The sequence below is a fragment of the Penicillium angulare genome (assembly GCF_028827245.1).
Source record: "Penicillium angulare strain IBT 27051 chromosome Unknown utg000008l_segment0_segment0, whole genome shotgun sequence".
NCBI lineage: Eukaryota > Fungi > Ascomycota > Eurotiomycetes > Eurotiales > Aspergillaceae > Penicillium > Penicillium angulare.
This window is the reverse complement of record NW_026623167.1, coordinates 153,895-173,164: the sequence shown is the minus strand read 5'-3', so window position 1 is coordinate 173,164 and position 19,270 is coordinate 153,895. Positions and strand designations below refer to the sequence as shown.

Here is a 19,270-nt window from a genome sequence, read left to right as displayed (position 1 = left end):
GACATCCTCATGGCCAAGTTTCTATAGACAAAACAAAGCATTTCAGCAGCGCCACCCTTGTTTTCCTTATAAATAAAAGCAAACAACAAAAGAAAAATGATGGAAATGATGGAAGATCAAAGAATATAAGTGGAACACGCAAGTAAAACCGGAAATATTACGAGCAGCCCCCCCGAGATCCGAAAAGAACTCTGCACATACTACAAAATTGATGTATCAATCTTGCCATCTCCACTTCAAGTTGCCTGTCATCGTGAACACTTGGACATCCCCAACGCCAATTCTTTCCTCTTTTGCTTTGAACCTTGGAACTTTCGGAAAGTGGATCTTAATCTACGGATCTTGGGACAAAAGAACAGATCATAGTGGATGTTCAACTCTGTTTTATGGTTTTTATCTCCGATGCGCCGTGATTCCATGCATTGTACAGAAGAAAGAACAGATGATGATCTTCAGACCCTCCGAATGACGCCTTCTAATGATTAATAGGGGAAACAATCCGACTCAAGTCCCATCGAAAGTCTGGGACAAGTTCCACAAAGGACATGATTGGCATGCAAAATAAATATGCCGGAAATGAAAATGCAAGGACTATGCTAAGATACAGAGAGCAATGAGTACAAAGATAAGAAAAAAAAATACAGTGAATGCTGACTAGAAATCTTGACAAGACGTGGCTACCACCAGTGGATCGGAGGTGGATAAGAGTTCGAAAAGGTAAGATATGAGGATAAAGTAGAAGCTCAGTATCTTGACATAGAGAAACCTAGAGTTAGGGTACGTAGTGATACATCTCTATGGTCGTCGCTGTTTGGGCCGAATGAAAGGATCCGCCTGCTTTTTCTTGCGCATCATGGGGGGACGCGGCTTGGGCGGAGCATTCGAGGACGGAGCGTTCGGAGCATTCGAGGCCTAGATAAATGTGAGAAGATGAGATAAGATGATGAGTCGATTTACAAGATCAAAAAGGTTAAATTTACCGTCGAATTCTTGGACCCAGATGGGGCTCCCGGTGGCGGTTTGTTGTTTTCGCCGGAGTGTGTAGGGCCGTCTCGAGATGGCTTGATGAGATCCTGCGACGCGTCGGTGTCAGTAAGAGGGAAAGAAAGAAGGCAACAAAGGTTGATTGGATAGATAATAAACCGAAATAAGTGAGTTTGTTAGTCCAACTTACAGCGGGCGGACCACCGGCTCGTGGTCCCTTCGGAGCATTTGGTGGTGGTTGGTTTTCTGTGCGGGGACGAGATACCTTAGGGGCTCCGGCTGCCGGATTGTCGGTACGCTTGCGTTTGCCTCCGGGATTGTCTTCGGGTTTGCTTGGCTTGTCACTAGTTGCCTGAACAACAGGTACCTTGCGATCATGGTGGCCAATTTGGTTCTTGCGTTGACGCTCGGCAAAGCTTCGCTTTAGTGCCTCAAAATCGCGTTCTTCTTTGGCTACCCGGGCTTTCGCTTGCTTGGATAGCGTTCCAGGCGCCTGGCATTGAAGCATTCTGTGACCAAATTGACCGCACTCCCGACATCGCTCAGTGGTACATTTGACTTTGCTGTGGCCATTCCGTCCACAGCGGTAGCATTGCCCCCGAGCAGCGTGTTGAGCGCCAGTATTGTCACAATTATGAGTGAAATGTTCAGCGCTGCCACATATTCCACAATTTTTTGATTCATCTAAGCCTGATGCTCCACCGGATGGTCCATCGGGGAGGGGGATCGGAGGGGTGCCACGTTGCGAGGCGGACACCGATGCCGGTCGGGAATCAAGCCCAATTGAAGCCGACGAAGGTCGAGAGATAGATGGCACGGAGGCGATTGATTCAGCTGGTGTTTGTGGAGCATCGGACTCAACAATCTCCTCAACGTCTGCCATTTCTTCTTCTTTGTAGCCGGTAAACTGTGGCTTATCCAGTAGGCGGATGATGTTTCCTTCTGTGTAGCGGTTGCGGGCACGCGCATCTTGAATCAAACCGTTCCAGAATTGGCCTTGTACCAGGGATTGGGAATTACCCAACACCCACAATGAGGTTTTGGCACGAGTCAAACCGACGTTCATACGACGAATATCGGCCAAGAAACCAATACCTTTGTTGGAGGCACGAACACAGGAGAAAATAATGATCTCGCTCTCACGACCTTGGAACGCATCTGTGGTGTTGAAGTCTACTTTTTTCAGAATTTCCTCACCATATCTCTGGGAAAATTTGATCTTCATCTCTCTCAATTGGCCCTTGTAAGGAGTAATGATGCCTATTTTTCCATTGAAGTCATAGTCCCTGACATCTGTTATGAGCCTCTCATACAACTGCATGGCGACTTGCAACTCCGCGTAGTTAATCAGCGAGTGGCCCCTAGCCGCACTTGAATGCATGCCTTGAACATCGAAAAATCGGTATGGGCTAAGCAGTTCGCTCTGATGCCAAGGACGCGTATTGATCTTTGACATGCCAGGGCCGTCTTGGAGCTTGCCATCGTAAAATGTAAGACTGGGGAAGCGACTGATGTCTGGATGCATACGGTACTGAACATCCAACAGGTGGACATCTTTTGGATGGTTCTTCTGCATACGAACGAACAAACTTTGTTCGTACTGGAACTTAGATGCCATCTTGGAGAGAACTGTGGGCGGAAGCTGCTTAGGGTCACCAACAAGCACACATTTCGAGCAGCCGTACTTTAGAGGAATCAAAGCGCTCAGCTCAATACATTGAGCTGCTTCGTCAATGATGACTGTTTCGAACTCAACGCTCATAGATTGGAACATTTCATGGCCGGAACCACTCAGCGTAGTACAGATGACATGGGCACCATCAATGATCTCTCGTTGGACTTGTCGTTTCTGGAGTTCGGCATTACGGGTCAAGGATTGGTTTTGGTCACGACGTTTGTCGATTTCCGCACTCAGATTAGCTCGTTGCTTTTTCAGGTACTCGAATTCACGCTCGAGCTCGGCTGGAGGAGGAAGACCTTTGATTCGGATTTCATCGAGATTCGTGCGGATTTCTTTGAAGGAAGTGTCGGTCTTTTTGTGCTCGTCATACAACTTCTGCATGTCACCAGGATTGCCAGAGGCAGGCTCTCTGTTCAATCGAGCATTAACCATTTCATCAAGGGTAACATCAAGAACATTAGCGTTGATCGCTTCACTTCTACCCAAACGAACAACCGAAATCTTCTCTTCTTGACCATGGATGGTTTTGACTCCGGACTTGAGACGCATGACCAATTCGTCAACGGCGGCATTACTTGGTGCACACACAAGAATCTTACGGGCCGCCGGAGCCCGTGTGCTTTGGTTACCCTTTCCAATCGAGACCCCGGCCTTTTCAAGACTGCTGGTGAGAAGACTACCCACGAGAGCGGTGATGGTCTTGGTTTTACCAGACCCAGGAGGACCTTGGATGAGAGTAAAGGCATCGTTATCCATAGCCGATTTGATCGCCTTAGCCTGGGCGGAGTTGATGGTGTAGTTTTTCATGATGGGTTGGAGCGTTGACTCCGCGTATGTGAGGATGGGGGACGGCTTGGCTAAAACAATCTCTTCGCATAGATCATAGTACTGTAGAGCACATAGGGCACCGAATTCACGCTCAACGGGGACCAAAGATGTAATTTTCGCTCCCCAAGCGGTGGAGCCCGTTCCAAAAGATGTGAGATATTTGTTTCCGTGTCCTTGGTTCATACGGTAGGTGACTTCATGTTTGCCACCTCTTCGGTTCACGCCGTGCACTCGGGCAAGGAGATGTCCTCCGTTGGGGTCCCCGGTGGGATTTGATGAACTCGAAAACAAGACCAAGTCGCCTTCGCTCATAAAGAGGTCTTTGTTGGGGAGACCAAGAGGTTGGGTGCTAAACTCGATCCAATCGTCGACAGTCAAACGGGACATGATTTTAACTTCGAAGGGCCGGAAGGATCCTTCTTCCTTGGCCTGCTGGAACTGCTGCCAGGCCTCGAGAATCAGCAACGGCTGGAAGGTGTTTTGGTAATCAGTCGGAGAGCGAAATGTGTTGGACACTAAGGTGTAATCGCTGCGGCCTCCATTGGGTGGTTGGTCGCCGGTGGAAAAGAAGTCCCAGGATAAGATTGAATGGTGGAGAGATGAAAGATCCGGGGCCAGACGAGCACGCATGTCCTTGGCAGAACGGTGGCGGCGAACCTTCTTCACGGGCATCTGCTGGAGGGATTGCTTCTTGCTCTGTTCGTAAGCAGCCACGGCATCTGGCTTTCTCGATTTTGCGCCAAATAGGTCTTTATCAAGTTCATCTTCACTCGAAGAATCAGTGTCAGAGCCAGACGAAACCATCATACTATCTGCAGGAATTGTATGGTCTTTACCCTTAATACCAATACCTTTCAGGCCAGAGCCTTGTTCAGCTGTTTGACCAGCGATATGGCCCTTAAGCCGAGCCAATTCAGCTTGGTCGCGTCGCTTCTTGGCCTCTTTCTCACGCTCTCGTTTCTCGCGGAAGGACAACACATGTGTGACATCGTTGCTAGTGGGGCGTGGTGTGCCACGCTGTTGTGGCTTCGCCAGTGGGAGCGTCTTGGTGGTTGCGGCGGCTCCAATTTTAGAAGCGCCTTCGGATCTGCGCTTCGCTTGCGCTTGAGATATAGCTTGAGCAGCACGGCGATCTTTGTTGAGTTCAACGGATTGAGAAAGTTCAAGAAGAGTAGCATCAGGAATATCGTCAAAATCGTCTTCACTGATGGTGCGAGAAGGAGGACTGGAAAGACCAGATGATTTGACAAAAGCGGTAATTGAGGCTTGTTTTTTGAGTGAAGCTGTGGTGGCAGTAACTACGGGACGCTTGTAATAGGCCTCCAACGAACGGACTAATTCGGCCTTATCCCGAGGCGTGAGGATCGTTTTGATAGTAGCATTTGCCGCCACCCCCTCAATGAAATCCAGTGCATCAGGCTTCACCTTGACCTCCAATCCTGCGAACCTCCTCAATAGTTTAGAAACCAACCCAACTAGGGTATTGGCCAGATATTCATCTTTCAATCGTAACCACTTTACCATGGCGCTCATAGTGATATTGGGTGATTGAAGGAATGCCTTTTGGCCAGCGTCCTCTCCCCCAACAGCTCCCAAGAATACACCATACTGATCGAAGAGAAAGTCCGCAAACTGTATGGTATCTCGACAAAACTCCAGCATTACAGTTTTGTCATTTCCCCGAAGATGCCACGCTTCTGTCTCATCGAAGATAGTACTCAATGCAGACCATAAGAACTCCCACAGTTTTTGCAATGATACAATTTCTCGACGATCGACAAGATTGCGGGTTCGAAGCATACCAGTCTGACTGTTACATAAAATTTCCACGATATCAGTACCTGTATGTAGCATCCGAGGAGCTGGAGCAAATGTCTTCATGTTGGAGATTCGACGGAATGACCAACTGAGACCATACATGGTTGGCAAGAAAAAGGATTGAAGCAAGTGAGAGATGGCATCCCGTCGGGCTAATTGGCCACTGACATTCTTGATCAGATCTACGGATGCCTGATAGGTATCCAGATCAGCGGCAAATAGCGTCGAGATCAATGCACTGGCAGTATCTTGAAAGCTAAACAGCTCGTTCAGATGATCTTGAGGGAAATCTGACAATCGTTCAATGATTTGGCAAGACAGGCGCGTAAGGTGGCCATAAATCATGTTGAAGTGTGTCTTCTCTTGATTGTCTTCCCCCTTTATAGGAAACTTCTCCAGACCCACCAAAGGTAAAATTCCGAGAAGGGCAGATTTGGATAAAGCAAGATTATTTGGGGAGAGGTGTTGAATTACTGCATCCCATATTGGAGCAGAGTAAGTGGAAACACCATGTGCGAGCGTGCGTTGTTTCAAGATAACTTCGTAATCACTCTTTAGTGATTGACATTCGAGAGCTAATGTATTACGGACAACGTCCATACATAACGATATGAGGTTTTTTTGTAGATCTTGGGCAATGGCGAATGTCGGTGGGTTCAGAATGATGCGTACTGTGTCCTCTAGGACGCCCATGGTCTCTTTAAGGACAACCCGAGCGACTGAACCTCGCGAGGCTTCATCATCTGTGAAAAACCGCAGAGTATGTAAAAGACTGTGCAGCCCAGCTTCGAAGCAATGATAACGCGCCAAATTTGGGAATTTGGGATCTTGGAACTGCTTCAACAATGGTAATGCTAGGGCTCGACAGGCGGATGGCTGATGGGCGCCTTTCAACGAGCTCAGGAACGGGCTAATCCATGATAAAATATCCTTGAGAACGGACTTATCCCAGGGCTCACCCTCCTGAACTTGCATCAAAAATGTATTGAATTGCGGATTATGAAATGTGTGTTCAATCAAAGCTTGTGGTGAAATGGTTTGCATCGCATCCCAAAAGTCGGCAGGTGCCTTTTCTAGGAATATTTGGATCGTGTTAAGAAGATATCGCAACCCCGGCGATGGGAAGGCCAAATGATCAACGGAGAGCCGGCATGGATCGATTTCCAATGCGCGGAGCTGATGTGTTATTTGCTCCTTTTCCAACTTTTTGAGAATAAGTTGCATTCCTCGCCACAGCCGTTGGACGAGGGCCATTTGTAGGGGTTGTTGGGAGGCAGACTGTAGGGCGTTGAGCAATCCATCCCGAAGTGCCCATTCGAACTCGATTGTCGTCGGGGCTCTATTGTAGCGAGTCCACGTTGAAATTGCCCAGAAACTTCGCAGCTGGTTTGAGTCAAACAGAAAGCGAGTAACAGCCGGAACATAATCGGAGATCTTCAATGTTCTTCTGGTTTGGATCAACTTAAATGGAACATCAAAGTGCTCTTGGAGAAGACTATCACTGCGAAGCATAGCCTCGCAGCTCAAGGTTTCAAATATCGAAAGCAAGGCAGCTCGGTCAAGAACGTCCAACGCAATCTTCTCTGGCGGTACAGCTTTAAGCTGTGTAGTTGCAGTGGACAAATTTCGGGTGACACGCTTTACGTCCCACTCGTCCAGACGCTGAGCAAATGCCTCAATATCTTCCTCTTGGTAGTTTTCCTCCTTGAGCAGCTCCATCAACCAGATCTTTCCGGTGTAATATTCTTTGATACAAATATCACATTTCTCTAGGGATTCATCCAAGCTGCTCAAGATCCAGGTTTGTAGCTCCTCCACTCCATCTGCATTGTAGGCGAGAATTCGCATAGAAGAGAGGAATTTCTTCTTGCGAGCTGTTGCCTCGGATACGAGGTCTTTCACGGGCTTTCCATCTTTCATATCACCCAGATTATCATAACGGTCGTAATCGTCTTCGCTTTGTCGCGGACATAAGAGATGTATGCCCTCTGGAAGAGCCTTGAGCTCCCTACAACGCACCAACTTTGTAAGTTGCTATTGAACAATAATAAGTCTGGCCCGAATTTAAATACTTACCGAATAGCATCTACAAACTCCATGTCTGTAGATGTTGAGTATGTGCAACGAGTTTTTTATCATGAAATCCCACCACGCATTCCCTGTGAAAGAAGTAAATTTCCTAGCACATCCCCTCTGGCAATCTGACGGGTTCTTGATGTAATTTGTAGGGTCAAGCTGAGGTGATCAAGGCGGGTGTTCATTAATAGGAGTGACAAGGTTGTTGTAAGGGGACGATTGCGTTGCTGAGGATGGCGTAAAGGGAACGAGAATTTTGGAGTTGCTGGAGCTACTCCACGTTTAAATGAGAGAGGAAGCAGTGTCAACCTGGCGAGGCCAAACTGTAGGAGTCGTTGATTATGAGAGGAACGAAGGTTTTAGGTCAGTAGGTCAAGTTGGGCGATGATCGCCTAGTACATCTGTCAGAGCTGCCAATCAGGGGGAATATGGGCCACGAAAGGTCTCACCTAGATGCAAATGCACGACTGAGTAGTCGCTTGAAACACATCAAAAGTTAAGAAGGAAATTCGTCAGTATTAAATATTTGGACGCGGGCAGATCAATACAGCTTTACGATTGGCGAGACTCAAAGGCGGTCACCCATGAGGGCGGACGCGACGCGCAGCATTTATACCAGTTTAGGATTGATCAGTAGATCCTTTGGATTCATTTAGTAACTAATTGCATGTTGGTTACTAAAGATTAGTCGGGAATATGGGGGGTACTGTTCTACATCTAAGACTATCTTGGTTTTGTCTACAGTGCACAAAAGAATTCATAGATATCCGCATTAAGTACTTCCCTTATGGAGGCTTGGAATAGAATACATGAATATCATCCCTAGCTCTGCCTGGGACCCCATGGGAAATAAAACAGACCAACATAGAGAGAACCCAAAGGAGATAGCCCTTGGGAATGAATCGCAAGAATAGGCCATCGAATGCTGAATGGGCGCAAAAAGAGAGAAACGCTTTTGTACAAAGGACAATTACCTATATAACATGCGAAACCAGGTAAGGTGATGAGGGCAGCCACAGCCACCGTGTGGAGGTTGTCATAAATCTGGGGGGTTGTGGGTAGTAAAGGGAAAAGAAACTTGAGCAGAGAAAATGAGACAATGAAAAAGACGCCGCGCCTCCGACCGAATATAGTATACCAAACGCCTGCTTTCTATCAGGGGAATATCAAGGCCTGTGAATGGAATATGACATGGGGAAATAGTCAAGAGAAAGGTAAAAAAGGAAACACCACGGCAGATGGCTCATGAATATAGAGAGACAAAGGCAAGCATGGGAAGATAGAGAGAGAAATATTGGAAGGGAGAACTAAATGGAAAGCAAAAAAGAAAGCAAAAAACAAAAACAAAAAGCAAAGAGGAGAATCATCAAGGACGGGTCGTCAGAGCAAGTCTATGTGGAATTCGCTGCACCTTTTCAAATCATGTTATTATGTCCAGGAAGTTCGTCGGGCGTTTTGAAAGGGTCCTGGGCGACTTCAGATTGATGACTGGATTCCATTCGTTGGAGCATGGCGGCTGAGGTGAAATCATTGCTCTGCTCAAAACTGTGTCGAGCCCGTTCGAAAGAATGCCGAGTCCGATCATGGGATCGTCGTACATAATCCACCGACTGAGGCCGAGGATATTGATCCAGGCTTGCGGTATAGTTGGTGCCGTTGCTACCATTCTGGCTACGAGGATTGTGGCCATTTGCATGGTGGGCGACAGAAACTGACGGTGGGTAGAAGGGTCGCTCATCGTCCGGGATGCCTGGATCCTGTTTCAGTATAGGTTGAATAGGCTTAGCCAACTCCGAGGATGTGGCTGACCCGTCACTAGTTGTAGGAGCGGCAACTTCTCCCGCGTTTGGAGGCACATAATCCTCAAACTGTTCCAGGTACTTAAACTTTCCCATGGTAACTTGCTCGCGAATAATGTCGACATCCAATGGGAAAAACACCTTTTGAATTGCGTTGTAGGCAAAACGGGGTAGCAAAGCGACCATAACTGTCAAAAGCAAAATTACCCAGAAACTGAAGGAACCGTAAACCTGTGAACCTGACTTGTAAAACTGCGCAGAAGAAGTGAATGACGTATAGACACCAGTCCAGAAGAAAATCAACAAAGAGCTTATGGCGTTGATCAAGCAAGTGAACCAGTCCCATCGGTATGTGTTCATCATGATGTAGATGTTGCTAGCCAAAACGGCGCAGCTTGCTACCAACACACCCATGCGCGATCGATCGCCGATATCACGTCCATTTTCAGTCGCGAAGTTCGCGGTCTGGAAAAGCATATACGGCATGAAGAAACAAATGACAGACTGGTAGAGTCCATCGGCCATGTACAACCTGTATTCAATTAGAATCTATACACCACGAAAGGAATGGGATCATTAAAAACTTACCAGAACTTGAGCTGTGACCATTCCTTGCGCTCAATACCCCGCATGTAAAGCTGAGGCACAGCAAGAGACACTCTGTCATCAACATCTTGGTCGAAAATACCCATGAAAATAACCGGAAGAGAAGTGAAAGCCAAGTTGACCAGAACAATGTAGGTGTAATCGAAAAGGTAAGAGCAATCAAACTGGTTGTAAATACAGTACCAGAAAAGCGCAAATGTCCAGACCAAGTTCTTATAGAAGAAGTTGGCAGTACATTCACCCAAGCGACGGTAAGACCATCTACCGTGGACGAGCAGCAGACGCTGGAGGAATCGAAACTGTCCGATAGCATAATCGGAAGACATGACAGCCTGGCGACCTTCTTCACCAGCAATACCCACGCCCACATCGGCTTCTTGAATCATAGCAACATCGTTGGCACCATCACCAATAGAAAGTGCCATAACGTTGAGACCATGACGAACCATGTTGACGACTGCGGCTTTCTGGGAAGGACTGACACGACAGCATAGAACAGCCTTGCATTGTTTGCACAGCAGGAGGAACTTTTGCTTTAACTCATCATCCAGCATCAATTTCAGAGTCTCGCCGTCAACAATGACGGCATGGGTAGGTTCCGGTGGGGTGTGGTCTTCACGGGCAGCAATGAGCTCCTCATCAGAACCAGTCAAGCCGAATTCTCTAAGATGCTTGTCGATTTCTTGATCTGCTTGTTCCATTTGGTTCTCGCCAAAGTTGAGAACAATCAGCTCCATGTTGTTGTTAAGAAGGTTACATGAGAAGCCAATGTTGATGGCGGTCTCCACCTTGTCGCCAGTGAGAACCCAGAGCTTGATACCAGCATCAGCCAAAAGTTGAATTGTATCTGGAACTCCGTCTTGGAGGCGATCTTCAATGGCAGTGCCACCGATGAGCATAAGTTCTTGCTCAATCTCACTCGAAACCTCCTCTAACTTTTCTTCACGGTCAGTGATGGCGGCAGCTGCAAGATCGTGCTTTTTGTTCCAAATCTGATATTCTTCCTCACTTATAAGTCGATCAGCAACGCACAGAGTACGCAGACCCTCCTTGGCATATTCTTCCAGGTGCTCAGCAGTTTGACGTCGAAGGTCCTGCTGCTTACCACGGGCGAGTCGAGAATAGATAATACTATCAGCACCCTTACAGAAGAGGCGAATTGTACCGTCAGGCATACGAATGATTGCACTCATTCGCTTACGAGAAGAATTGAATTCGAGAGTGTTCAAGACGGTGTAGGTACGTTCCTCGCCCATGACGTTCAGAAGCAAATCATCACCAGAGCGGCCAAGGACTGTAAAGCCACAGTCTCGAGCAGTGCTAACGAGGGCAGCCTCATCGGGTGACTGAGCTTTGAACTCGATCTGAGGGGGATCACCAGGAGTATGTTCGGTAATGACGGTATGACAAACAGCCAATGACAGCATGAAATGCTCCACCGCAGCTTTCTGTTCTGCTCCAGATTGACCCTCGAAATCTGTGACGAAGTTCGGGGCGATAAAGGTCAAATTCTCGTCACGCAAGTAAGGATTATCATGAAGGCGACGAAGCCCCGCAAGCATCTTCTTCCCATTAGCTGCAATTTGCTCACGAGCTTGAGCCGCTTCCTCGTCAGCGTTGGCACCTTCACGTCGCCTCATTCCAACCTGTGCCTCGGTATAGGCTTCGCCGTAAGAAATGCCGTTAATCGTAGACTTCTTGAATTCCATGACATTTTGTGTCAAGGTTCCAGTCTTGTCAGAAAAGATGTATTCCACTTGACCCACATCGTCCGAGATGTTCCATGACTTGGGCACACAGTATAGACCCAGTGGCTCATAGAACATGTACAGATCACTGTGAATGAAGACCGCCTGGATGGTTCGAACGATTTCAAGTGAGATATAAAGCGAGATTGGAACCAGATTCTGGAACAAAATAATAGCCGTCCAGAAAGTGACAATTCCAGTGACCGGGGGAGTCCCTCCGTATGACTTGAAATCGAAGTAATTCAAGGACTCGTCATTGGATGCCCAAGCTAAACCATTGACAATACCTGCGACGAGACACATCAAGAATAGAATTATAAAGTTGTAGATGACGTTCCAGTTCAGATCCTTAGCCAAGCGAGCGCGCTTAGCTGGAGTTGCGCCTGAATTCAGCATGATCTTGCTCTCTCCGCCAGTGAAAACCACCACGCCGAGAACCCATTCAGTACTCCGCAAAGAACAACCACGTAGCAGCATGTTGTTTATGCTGATCGGTTCAACCATTTCTTTGCGAGGCGCCTCCGGGAAATTGGGGTCCCGTTGGTCCCAACGGATCGCACCATTGTAGGCGTAAAGATTTGGGTGAGGGGCCTCACTTTCAATGGTGAACTCGGCCTTTTCACAGTCTCGAGCATGTCGAACCTGGCGACCACAGTGAAGGGCTTGGCGAACCTTCAGGTTGGTCTCTCCATCCAGACCCATGGTCTCAACATAGCAAGCTCCATCGGGATCTGAAGTGGATAAAATGACGATATCGGCAGGAATCGGATCTTCGTTGTACAATCGAACGAAGTCGCCGACCTGAATGCTCTTCCAATAGTCGCGCTTGAATCGAGCTTTACCAGGAGTTTGCTTAGAGTGGTCCAATACACTCGCGTTTTTCTTGTTAGTAAACGCAACTGTTGCGCTACTCTTGAGTGCAGTGTCAGGTGAAAGGTATTTGTTTTCGTGCTCAGCAGCAGTTGCCCAGTCTTCGCGAGCTTCGGGTTGTGGAGAGGGAACTTCGGTCATCGGAATAGCAACATCGGCTGCCAGAGAGTCGCGGTTGGAGTATATCGACGCTCGTTGGGTGGCAGTTGTCATGAAGGAATCTCGACGCTGTTCACCCTCACCTTCGGCATCTTCATCCTGCTTCTTTTTGGCGAATAGCTTCGCCATTGACTTGTAGGCTTTGATCGTGCCTCGCGTGCAGGCCTTCTTAACTCGGCGCCATGTCGAAATGTTGTCCTCGGTGGAATTGACATTGTTCCATTCGATCAGACGGTATACCGGTGAATTGTTGACTTGATTATCAGACACCGTTCGGCCCCAATCCTCGATTGCATCCTTGATGGCCGTTACGACGATGATAACGATCAGGGGAGTGGCGTTCAGTCCAGGGTTGTTGGCACCGAAAATTGAGAAGAACTAGAATTTTGAGTTAGTTTCATTTGTCAGAGATTATTTGGTACACTCGCTCTGTAGAGGAGCGACAATTGGGGTTTGTGGAATGATTGGTATGGCGTACATTAAGAATAATGACAAACAAGAAGTAGATGTTGGCGATATTGTGGAATTGAAGCCAGATATTCTTCGGCACGAACGTTAATGCGGTATACTTGGCGGTTCGAATCTTGTTTCGGGGGTAGGCAAATTCGAGATGACCTTCTTCGTCACGTTCGGATTCGGGAATCGGAATGTTGAAATAGATTGTTCGGTTCTCTCCGCCCTCCTGGCCATTCTTTGGCGCCTCATCAGGAGGAGCTGTGCTGGCACTGTTATTTGACTTGCGCTTCTCCTCTCTCGTCTCGTGTCGTTTGTGAAAGCGATCCATAATCGAGACACGTTTCCGCACGCCTCCGGTGCCTGTTTGGCGCGTGGTAGCCCATCTTTGTCGTTTGGTTGGCTTGGAGATATTACTGGAGACCTCTTGAATATCACCTGGGACCTCCAGGCTGTGGTTGTTGTTCTCCTCCTCGGGAAAGTGCACTGAGGAAGCCATCTAGGCCGCGAATGCGCCCACGCAGGGCATATACCTCCGACGAAATGCTGGACGAATGGGTTGAACAAGCAACTGGTGTTTGTGCCGGGTGGTGGCGTGGCTTATTGAATTTCGGCCTCACGTCACCAAGTAGGTATAAAAAAATATCACCAGGCAAACACTCGTAATTGCATTAGGGGGTTCGAATCGAATGGCCGTTTCAGAGGCTGACCGAAAAAAGACGCGCGGGCTAGACAGCGGGTTCCAGCGGGCTCCGGTATCGACGGTAAGGGATAGTAGATCGAGTTCGAGGAAAGAAAAAGGGGAGGAGCGGTTTCACCCACGAGGGTCCATGTAAAATGTGGGGGGGTTATGAGTGGTGAGAGGCGGGATTGAAGCGGAGGAGGGTGAGATCGCTTTGCATACACACTCGAGGGGATAGAGAGAGAGAGAGGGAGAGAAGGACGATGAAGATGCTTTGAAAGCACTCTGGGCCATTCTCACCCGCGCCCGTTGTTCCCTCTTACAGTACCATACAGTATGATACGGGGCTTGGTCAGCGAAGGCTTGGCAATGATTTTGGGTCCGACAAAGAATTTCATGGATGACTTGTACAAAGATGAAGTTTATTTGGGATCTTTTTGAGAGACTAATATCGACATTCTCAATTAACTGTATTTGATCCGACTTCCATTTCTTGCTCCCTCTTGTTAATTCGAGGGAGAAAATCCAGGACTCGGCAATCTCGGCGTGTGCTAAGTCCACTGTAGATCCGGTAATCTACGGGTGAAATTCTTGTCCGGTATTGGTAATACAGTACAAGCGCTCTTTCCGGCCCCCTCTCTTTATGTGTGTGTCTCTGTGTGTGCATAATCCGGTTCAGCATCTAAATCTCTGACTGGTGGCAACCCCCTGGGGATAATCGGGTTCACTAGGGACTTTGGGGGGGCTAAACCAAAGAATTTAAAATTTGAAAATTTAAAAGATATTTCCAAGTTACCAACTAAGATCCTAAGTAGGGAATTATCTTAGATCACACGGGGATTCGGCATTGGGGATTGACTTACTATACTATTCATGTATAAACCATGAAGCATGGAGGTATACTGTATGTTGTTTTGGTGTCCACCGGGGACTTTACCTTACTAGGTTCTTTTTTATCTTTGATTATATTCTTAATTAGAATCAATAGTAATCATAAAGGACATCTGTCCAATTTACTAATAATTAAATAATAAGGAGCTCAGCCAGAGAATATGTATGACAACACAGCCCGTGCCGTTGCATTATTATGACAGTATATATGGGAGCCGGGGGGCCCGGGGCGATTATGCGTTCATAGTTCTGCAGTGTAGTCCGTATAGATTTCCATATACCAAACAAATCCACTGACAGCCCACCATTGGCTACTTTGAGTGTCGCAGTACTTTGGCCCCATCCAGGCCTCCCCCCAGTCCCTTTAGATGCAGCAACACTGTCCGTCTTCCATACGTGCCGTCGCTACTGGGTTCGTATTGATTACTTTCCCTTGCCCTTTTGGACACCGTGGTTACAACAGATCGAAGCCAAGACACCCAATGATGCTGACTGTGATACTTCGTCGATCTTTTTTTTCACGTCGATTTAGAAATCAATAAACACAAAAGAAAATAAGGAAAGTAAATCTATGTCTCTATATTCTTTACAAAAATTGTATGAAACTAAAAAAAAAATCTAAAATTTACCCCCTTCTTTCCCCCTCCCCCTTTGTCGAGGTGGATGTATCTACACTGTATCCATAAATCTAAAAATCTGTCCCCAGCCTCAACCCTGAATCTGAAACCAACCGACACGGCACGAGCGTCCACGACGTTGATCCACCTTAGTCAACATCACCAATTCAAAAGTGGAAACAAAAAATTTGCTGCACTCTTGTACTCCATACAGGCACCTAGGTTATGTACTCCATACAATGGTAATGATATACCCGGGACGCTACTAGCACCAAAACTTGAATCATCCTGAATCATAATGCTAAAATAAAACACGAGCCCACAGTGACAGGAATCATAAAAGGTAAGCACGTATACTGTACAAAGTGGGTAATCTGTATTCTCCTGATTTCCATTCGGGCGGCTACGAACTGCCCAGGTGGTTGCGGTTCCTGCTACTTGGTAGTATGGCTGACAATCTCCCCCTTTTTTTCTCGCCTGTCAGGCCGGAAGCTCACGGTCCAGGATGGAGTCGATTTGAGGCTTGGAAGAGCGCACTAGGTGCCCTGTGGCACCTCTCAAGCGGAGCCCCTAGTCGATGATGGTCACTCACAAAAGAAAATTGCCGATTAGTCTGCGCCGTACGGATTACAACACAGCCTTCCAATGTTGAAGGTCAAAATTCTGACAAAGTAAATAGAAACCAAACACCGAATATTCGAATATGGATGGAGTAGATGTATCACACGGGAGGAAATTAAATTCCAAGGTTGTTTTGAAGAGACGGTTAAAGTAAAGTTAGTACATACGCGGCTTTTTAGTCGTACCCCAGAGCACCGGTGGACAATTCAAGTGTTCGACTCGTCTAATGCGGGACCAAGCTTGCGAGTGAAATTGCAGGAGGAGGATATGCGTGGAGCACAATCAATGCATGGCCAGGCGTCGTCAGCGTGATCGACCGCGAACTCAATGGTGGAGACTGGACCGCCGTTCGGATTTAACGAAAACTATACTCCGTCACTATACATCAGGCCGGTGGTTGCCCCTGACTTCTGGGCAAAAGCAGGCCGATAAGTAGTAGTATATTCTAGACCCTGCACTAAAGGTTATAGAAGTACGGAGTACTAGTGGCGGTTAGAATAAATCCTTCAGGCACTGACACTTGTAAAATAATTGAATTTGGCAATGGCTACATTCAACCTTGGAAGTTTAAGTTGACGAAATGTTCAAGATTAATCCGAGTCACGCCGGTGGTCCTCTGGTGGACATGGAAATATACAACTGGGACATATATAATCTGTCTGCACAACTCCCTATGAGAATCCTTCAAAAGACGATAGATCGGTTTCTTGAATCATCATTTAGCCAACTAATACGCAGAGACCACTTCCCAATTTATACTACGGACTCCGAATTCAAAACAAATCCAACTACAGAGGTTCAAGTTGTAGATCGATGAAGTGTAACAAAGAAATTACCTATTCGGGTAACATGATATCATGTGACTTCGCGCCGCCTTTCACGCGACGCGGACATCCAATCTTCAAGAAAATGTTGACGGCAATATTCTGTTCTAACAACTTGAAGTCCCAGGATGCCCCGGACATTCTTCAAAAGACCATCATTCGGAAGCCTGACCCCGGAAAAGAAAGGCTACCAGAGCCCCCCACGTTTATCATCACAATCGTCCCCGCTCACTAACCCGCCGTCGTCTTTTATCGGTCTCGCCTCGGAGCCTTCAAATGAACCAGATACCACACCCAAGCCACCTATATTCCACGATGAGGTGGAAGAAATCTCAAAACTTACCCCGTCAGAACATACCCCAACCCCTACTACATCAGAGCAAAACTCTCAAAGTTTCGCATGTACAGACGAAGCCCCGCCGTCTTCGCTGAGTGCGAGTTCTCAAACAACCCAGCGCATAATCAAAGGCGGCAAAGAAGTGGTCATCAGCTCCGATGGAGAAGATACAGATTCCGATAGCTCGCTAGGTGAAGATCCGGTGTCGCTCTTTAAGCGCAAGTTCAAACCCACTGCGAAAACGACCGCGCCTAAAGCTGTTTCTCCTCCGCCAAAACTAATATCGACAATCCCAAAGAAGTATAAAAATACACTTGATTCGCTGGTTTACGAGGCTGTGGACGATAATGAGACGGATGAGACTGTTGCTAAATTGAAGGCTCGTTTTGCGAAAGCGCCACAGAATGGCGTGCAACAGGGAACTGTCGGCTTCCACGAAGAGATGCTGACGTCTGTCCTGGGAGAGGACAAGGAAGGAGAAGAGGGCGGTGGCGTCCGACGATTAATAGACGCTGTTCGAAGAACCGAGGCGCTGGATCAAGATAAGACTTGGCGATTCCTAGATCAAACTCAGACGAAACCGATCGTGGAGGAATTTCCCAAAGATCTATTCCCCCCAAATCAAAATTGGCGGCTATGCGTGGTGGGTGAAGTGGCATCATCTAACATGAACTTTAAACTAATTACTTGCCAGGATTGGAATCTCGCGAGCGTTTTTTTCAATCTGGAATCTTGGAGGTCGCCGCATCGTTCCCGTCGCAGTCGAAATTTCTGTCCGATAAGTTTATATTGTGGCTGTTCCATGCTGGTACGACAATTCCATCTTTTCACTCAAACTTGATAATTGACTGTGGTGCAGTACCCCTTGAGCCTCGGGAAGAGTTAAGGCAAGCTTATTGTCGAATCATCATGGTTAGTAAAAGCTTGATGCTTGAATCCTTTACTTCGACAACTAAAGATGAAAGCAGCAATCTACGCTTCTAAAATCCGTCCTGCGGCCAAGTGTTATAGATGACCTCTTTAAACAATTGGGGGCGAGTCCTCAAGCTCTGGATTTTTCCAAGCCGATTGAAGAAGGCAACAGTGAGTCGTCATCAATATGTCTTCTCCACACTACTCTACTCACAAGTATCCATAGAAAATCACAAGGAATCGTCATTGACGAATCGAGGGGGTCTACTGTCTATCTTCGACTTGCTGCGGGATGCTGCTCAACTGTAATAGCCATTTCCCTACCTACCAAACAACACTCGACTGACAAACGTTTAGACTAGACAACGACACAACGAACCGTGCAATCCAAACACTACTGCGCATGACATTAGACAACTCCTTAACATCTGACGACATTATTCGCTCGGAGCTTCAAAGTTGCCTCAGTACTTTGTTGGAATCTGTGCCGTATGATTATACGGAGGACATGGTAAGGAAAGTACGCAACATATACTTAAAATTTTCGCTAACGATATTACTCAGGAACGTCAAATTTGCACAACTGTGTACGACACATTCCTCGACGTGCAGTTTCAAAGCCGCATGCTGCAACATATCCTACCTACTGCCCCATGGATCTCGATGTTGCGATACCGTCTTGCCATGGCATTTCTACTTAGAAGCCGAGACCCATTAACAGAATCCGTCCAGGATGTCCTGAACTTGGATCGTCTGTCCGATTTCTTAATTAGCGACGAGCGTCTTAGAGTCAAATCATTCAACAAAAAGTCCGATTATGCATATAGCGAGTTAACTGCCATATCTATGCTTCTTGATATTGTGCTCAACAATTCTCTATACGACTTGAAGGACCGGGAGGCCATCACAGAGGCAGAATTCAACGCAGCCATCGATAAAATTGCAGCGCAGATTAAGAAGATTTTCAGTTCGATTGAAGATTCAGGTGCAGCTCACCTTAAGCGGATGTTAGCCAAACAGGCCTTGGAGACAGTGCACTACCGTGTGGTATACTCAGTTCGCACCAAACCGCCACCCCCCAAAGTACCGTACGAGGCAACGACCCGGAAGGATGGACATCTCGGGAAATGGTTTAAGCCGCAAGTCCACGACAGTACTCCTGAGGAAGACAGGCCTAGCACACCCCGGAAGCATGAAGACCTCGGGAAATGGTTTAAATCACAGACTCCCGCCAAAGTTCCAGACGAAAGACCCATCACGGATAGTCCAGGTACTGTGATACCTATTCGAAATCACGGCTCGCCTTGATATGGATTGCTGCATCTGCGAAAAGTAGAATGCCTTATATGATCTTGCGATGCCCA

The 19,270-nt window shown here is 47.3% G+C and overlaps 3 protein-coding genes across 3 annotated transcripts; 1 reads left to right on the top strand and 2 right to left on the bottom strand.

The window, feature by feature from the left end:
• Positions 1 to 795: 795 nt before the first annotated feature.
• Positions 796 to 7,410, bottom strand: N7478_010783 (putative tRNA-splicing endonuclease; the record flags this gene model as incomplete). The annotated part of the gene is made up of 4 exons (XM_056926997.1): positions 796 to 912; positions 981 to 1,073; positions 1,175 to 7,319; positions 7,388 to 7,410. 4 exons carry the CDS (start codon positions 7,408 to 7,410, stop codon positions 796 to 798), a joined length of 6,378 nt encoding a protein of 2,125 aa, XP_056774045.1.
• A 1,392-nt stretch (positions 7,411 to 8,802) lies between these two features.
• On the bottom strand, positions 8,803 to 13,521 carry N7478_010782 (uncharacterized protein; the record flags this gene model as incomplete). The annotated part of the gene is made up of 3 exons (XM_056926996.1): positions 8,803 to 9,718; positions 9,775 to 12,947; positions 13,048 to 13,521. The coding sequence occupies 3 exons, from the start codon at positions 13,519 to 13,521 to the stop codon at positions 8,803 to 8,805; spliced, it is 4,563 nt and encodes a 1,520-aa protein (XP_056774044.1).
• A 3,050-nt stretch (positions 13,522 to 16,571) lies between these two features.
• On the top strand, positions 16,572 to 19,214 carry N7478_010781 (uncharacterized protein; the record flags this gene model as incomplete). Its single annotated transcript, XM_056926995.1, has 7 exons — positions 16,785 to 17,641; positions 17,689 to 17,802; positions 17,854 to 17,906; positions 17,963 to 18,077; positions 18,133 to 18,211; positions 18,264 to 18,417; positions 18,471 to 19,214. Coding segments are annotated over 7 exons (2,116 nt in total), but the record flags the coding sequence as incomplete, so codon positions are not given.
• Between the last annotated feature and the right edge of the window lie 56 nt (positions 19,215 to 19,270).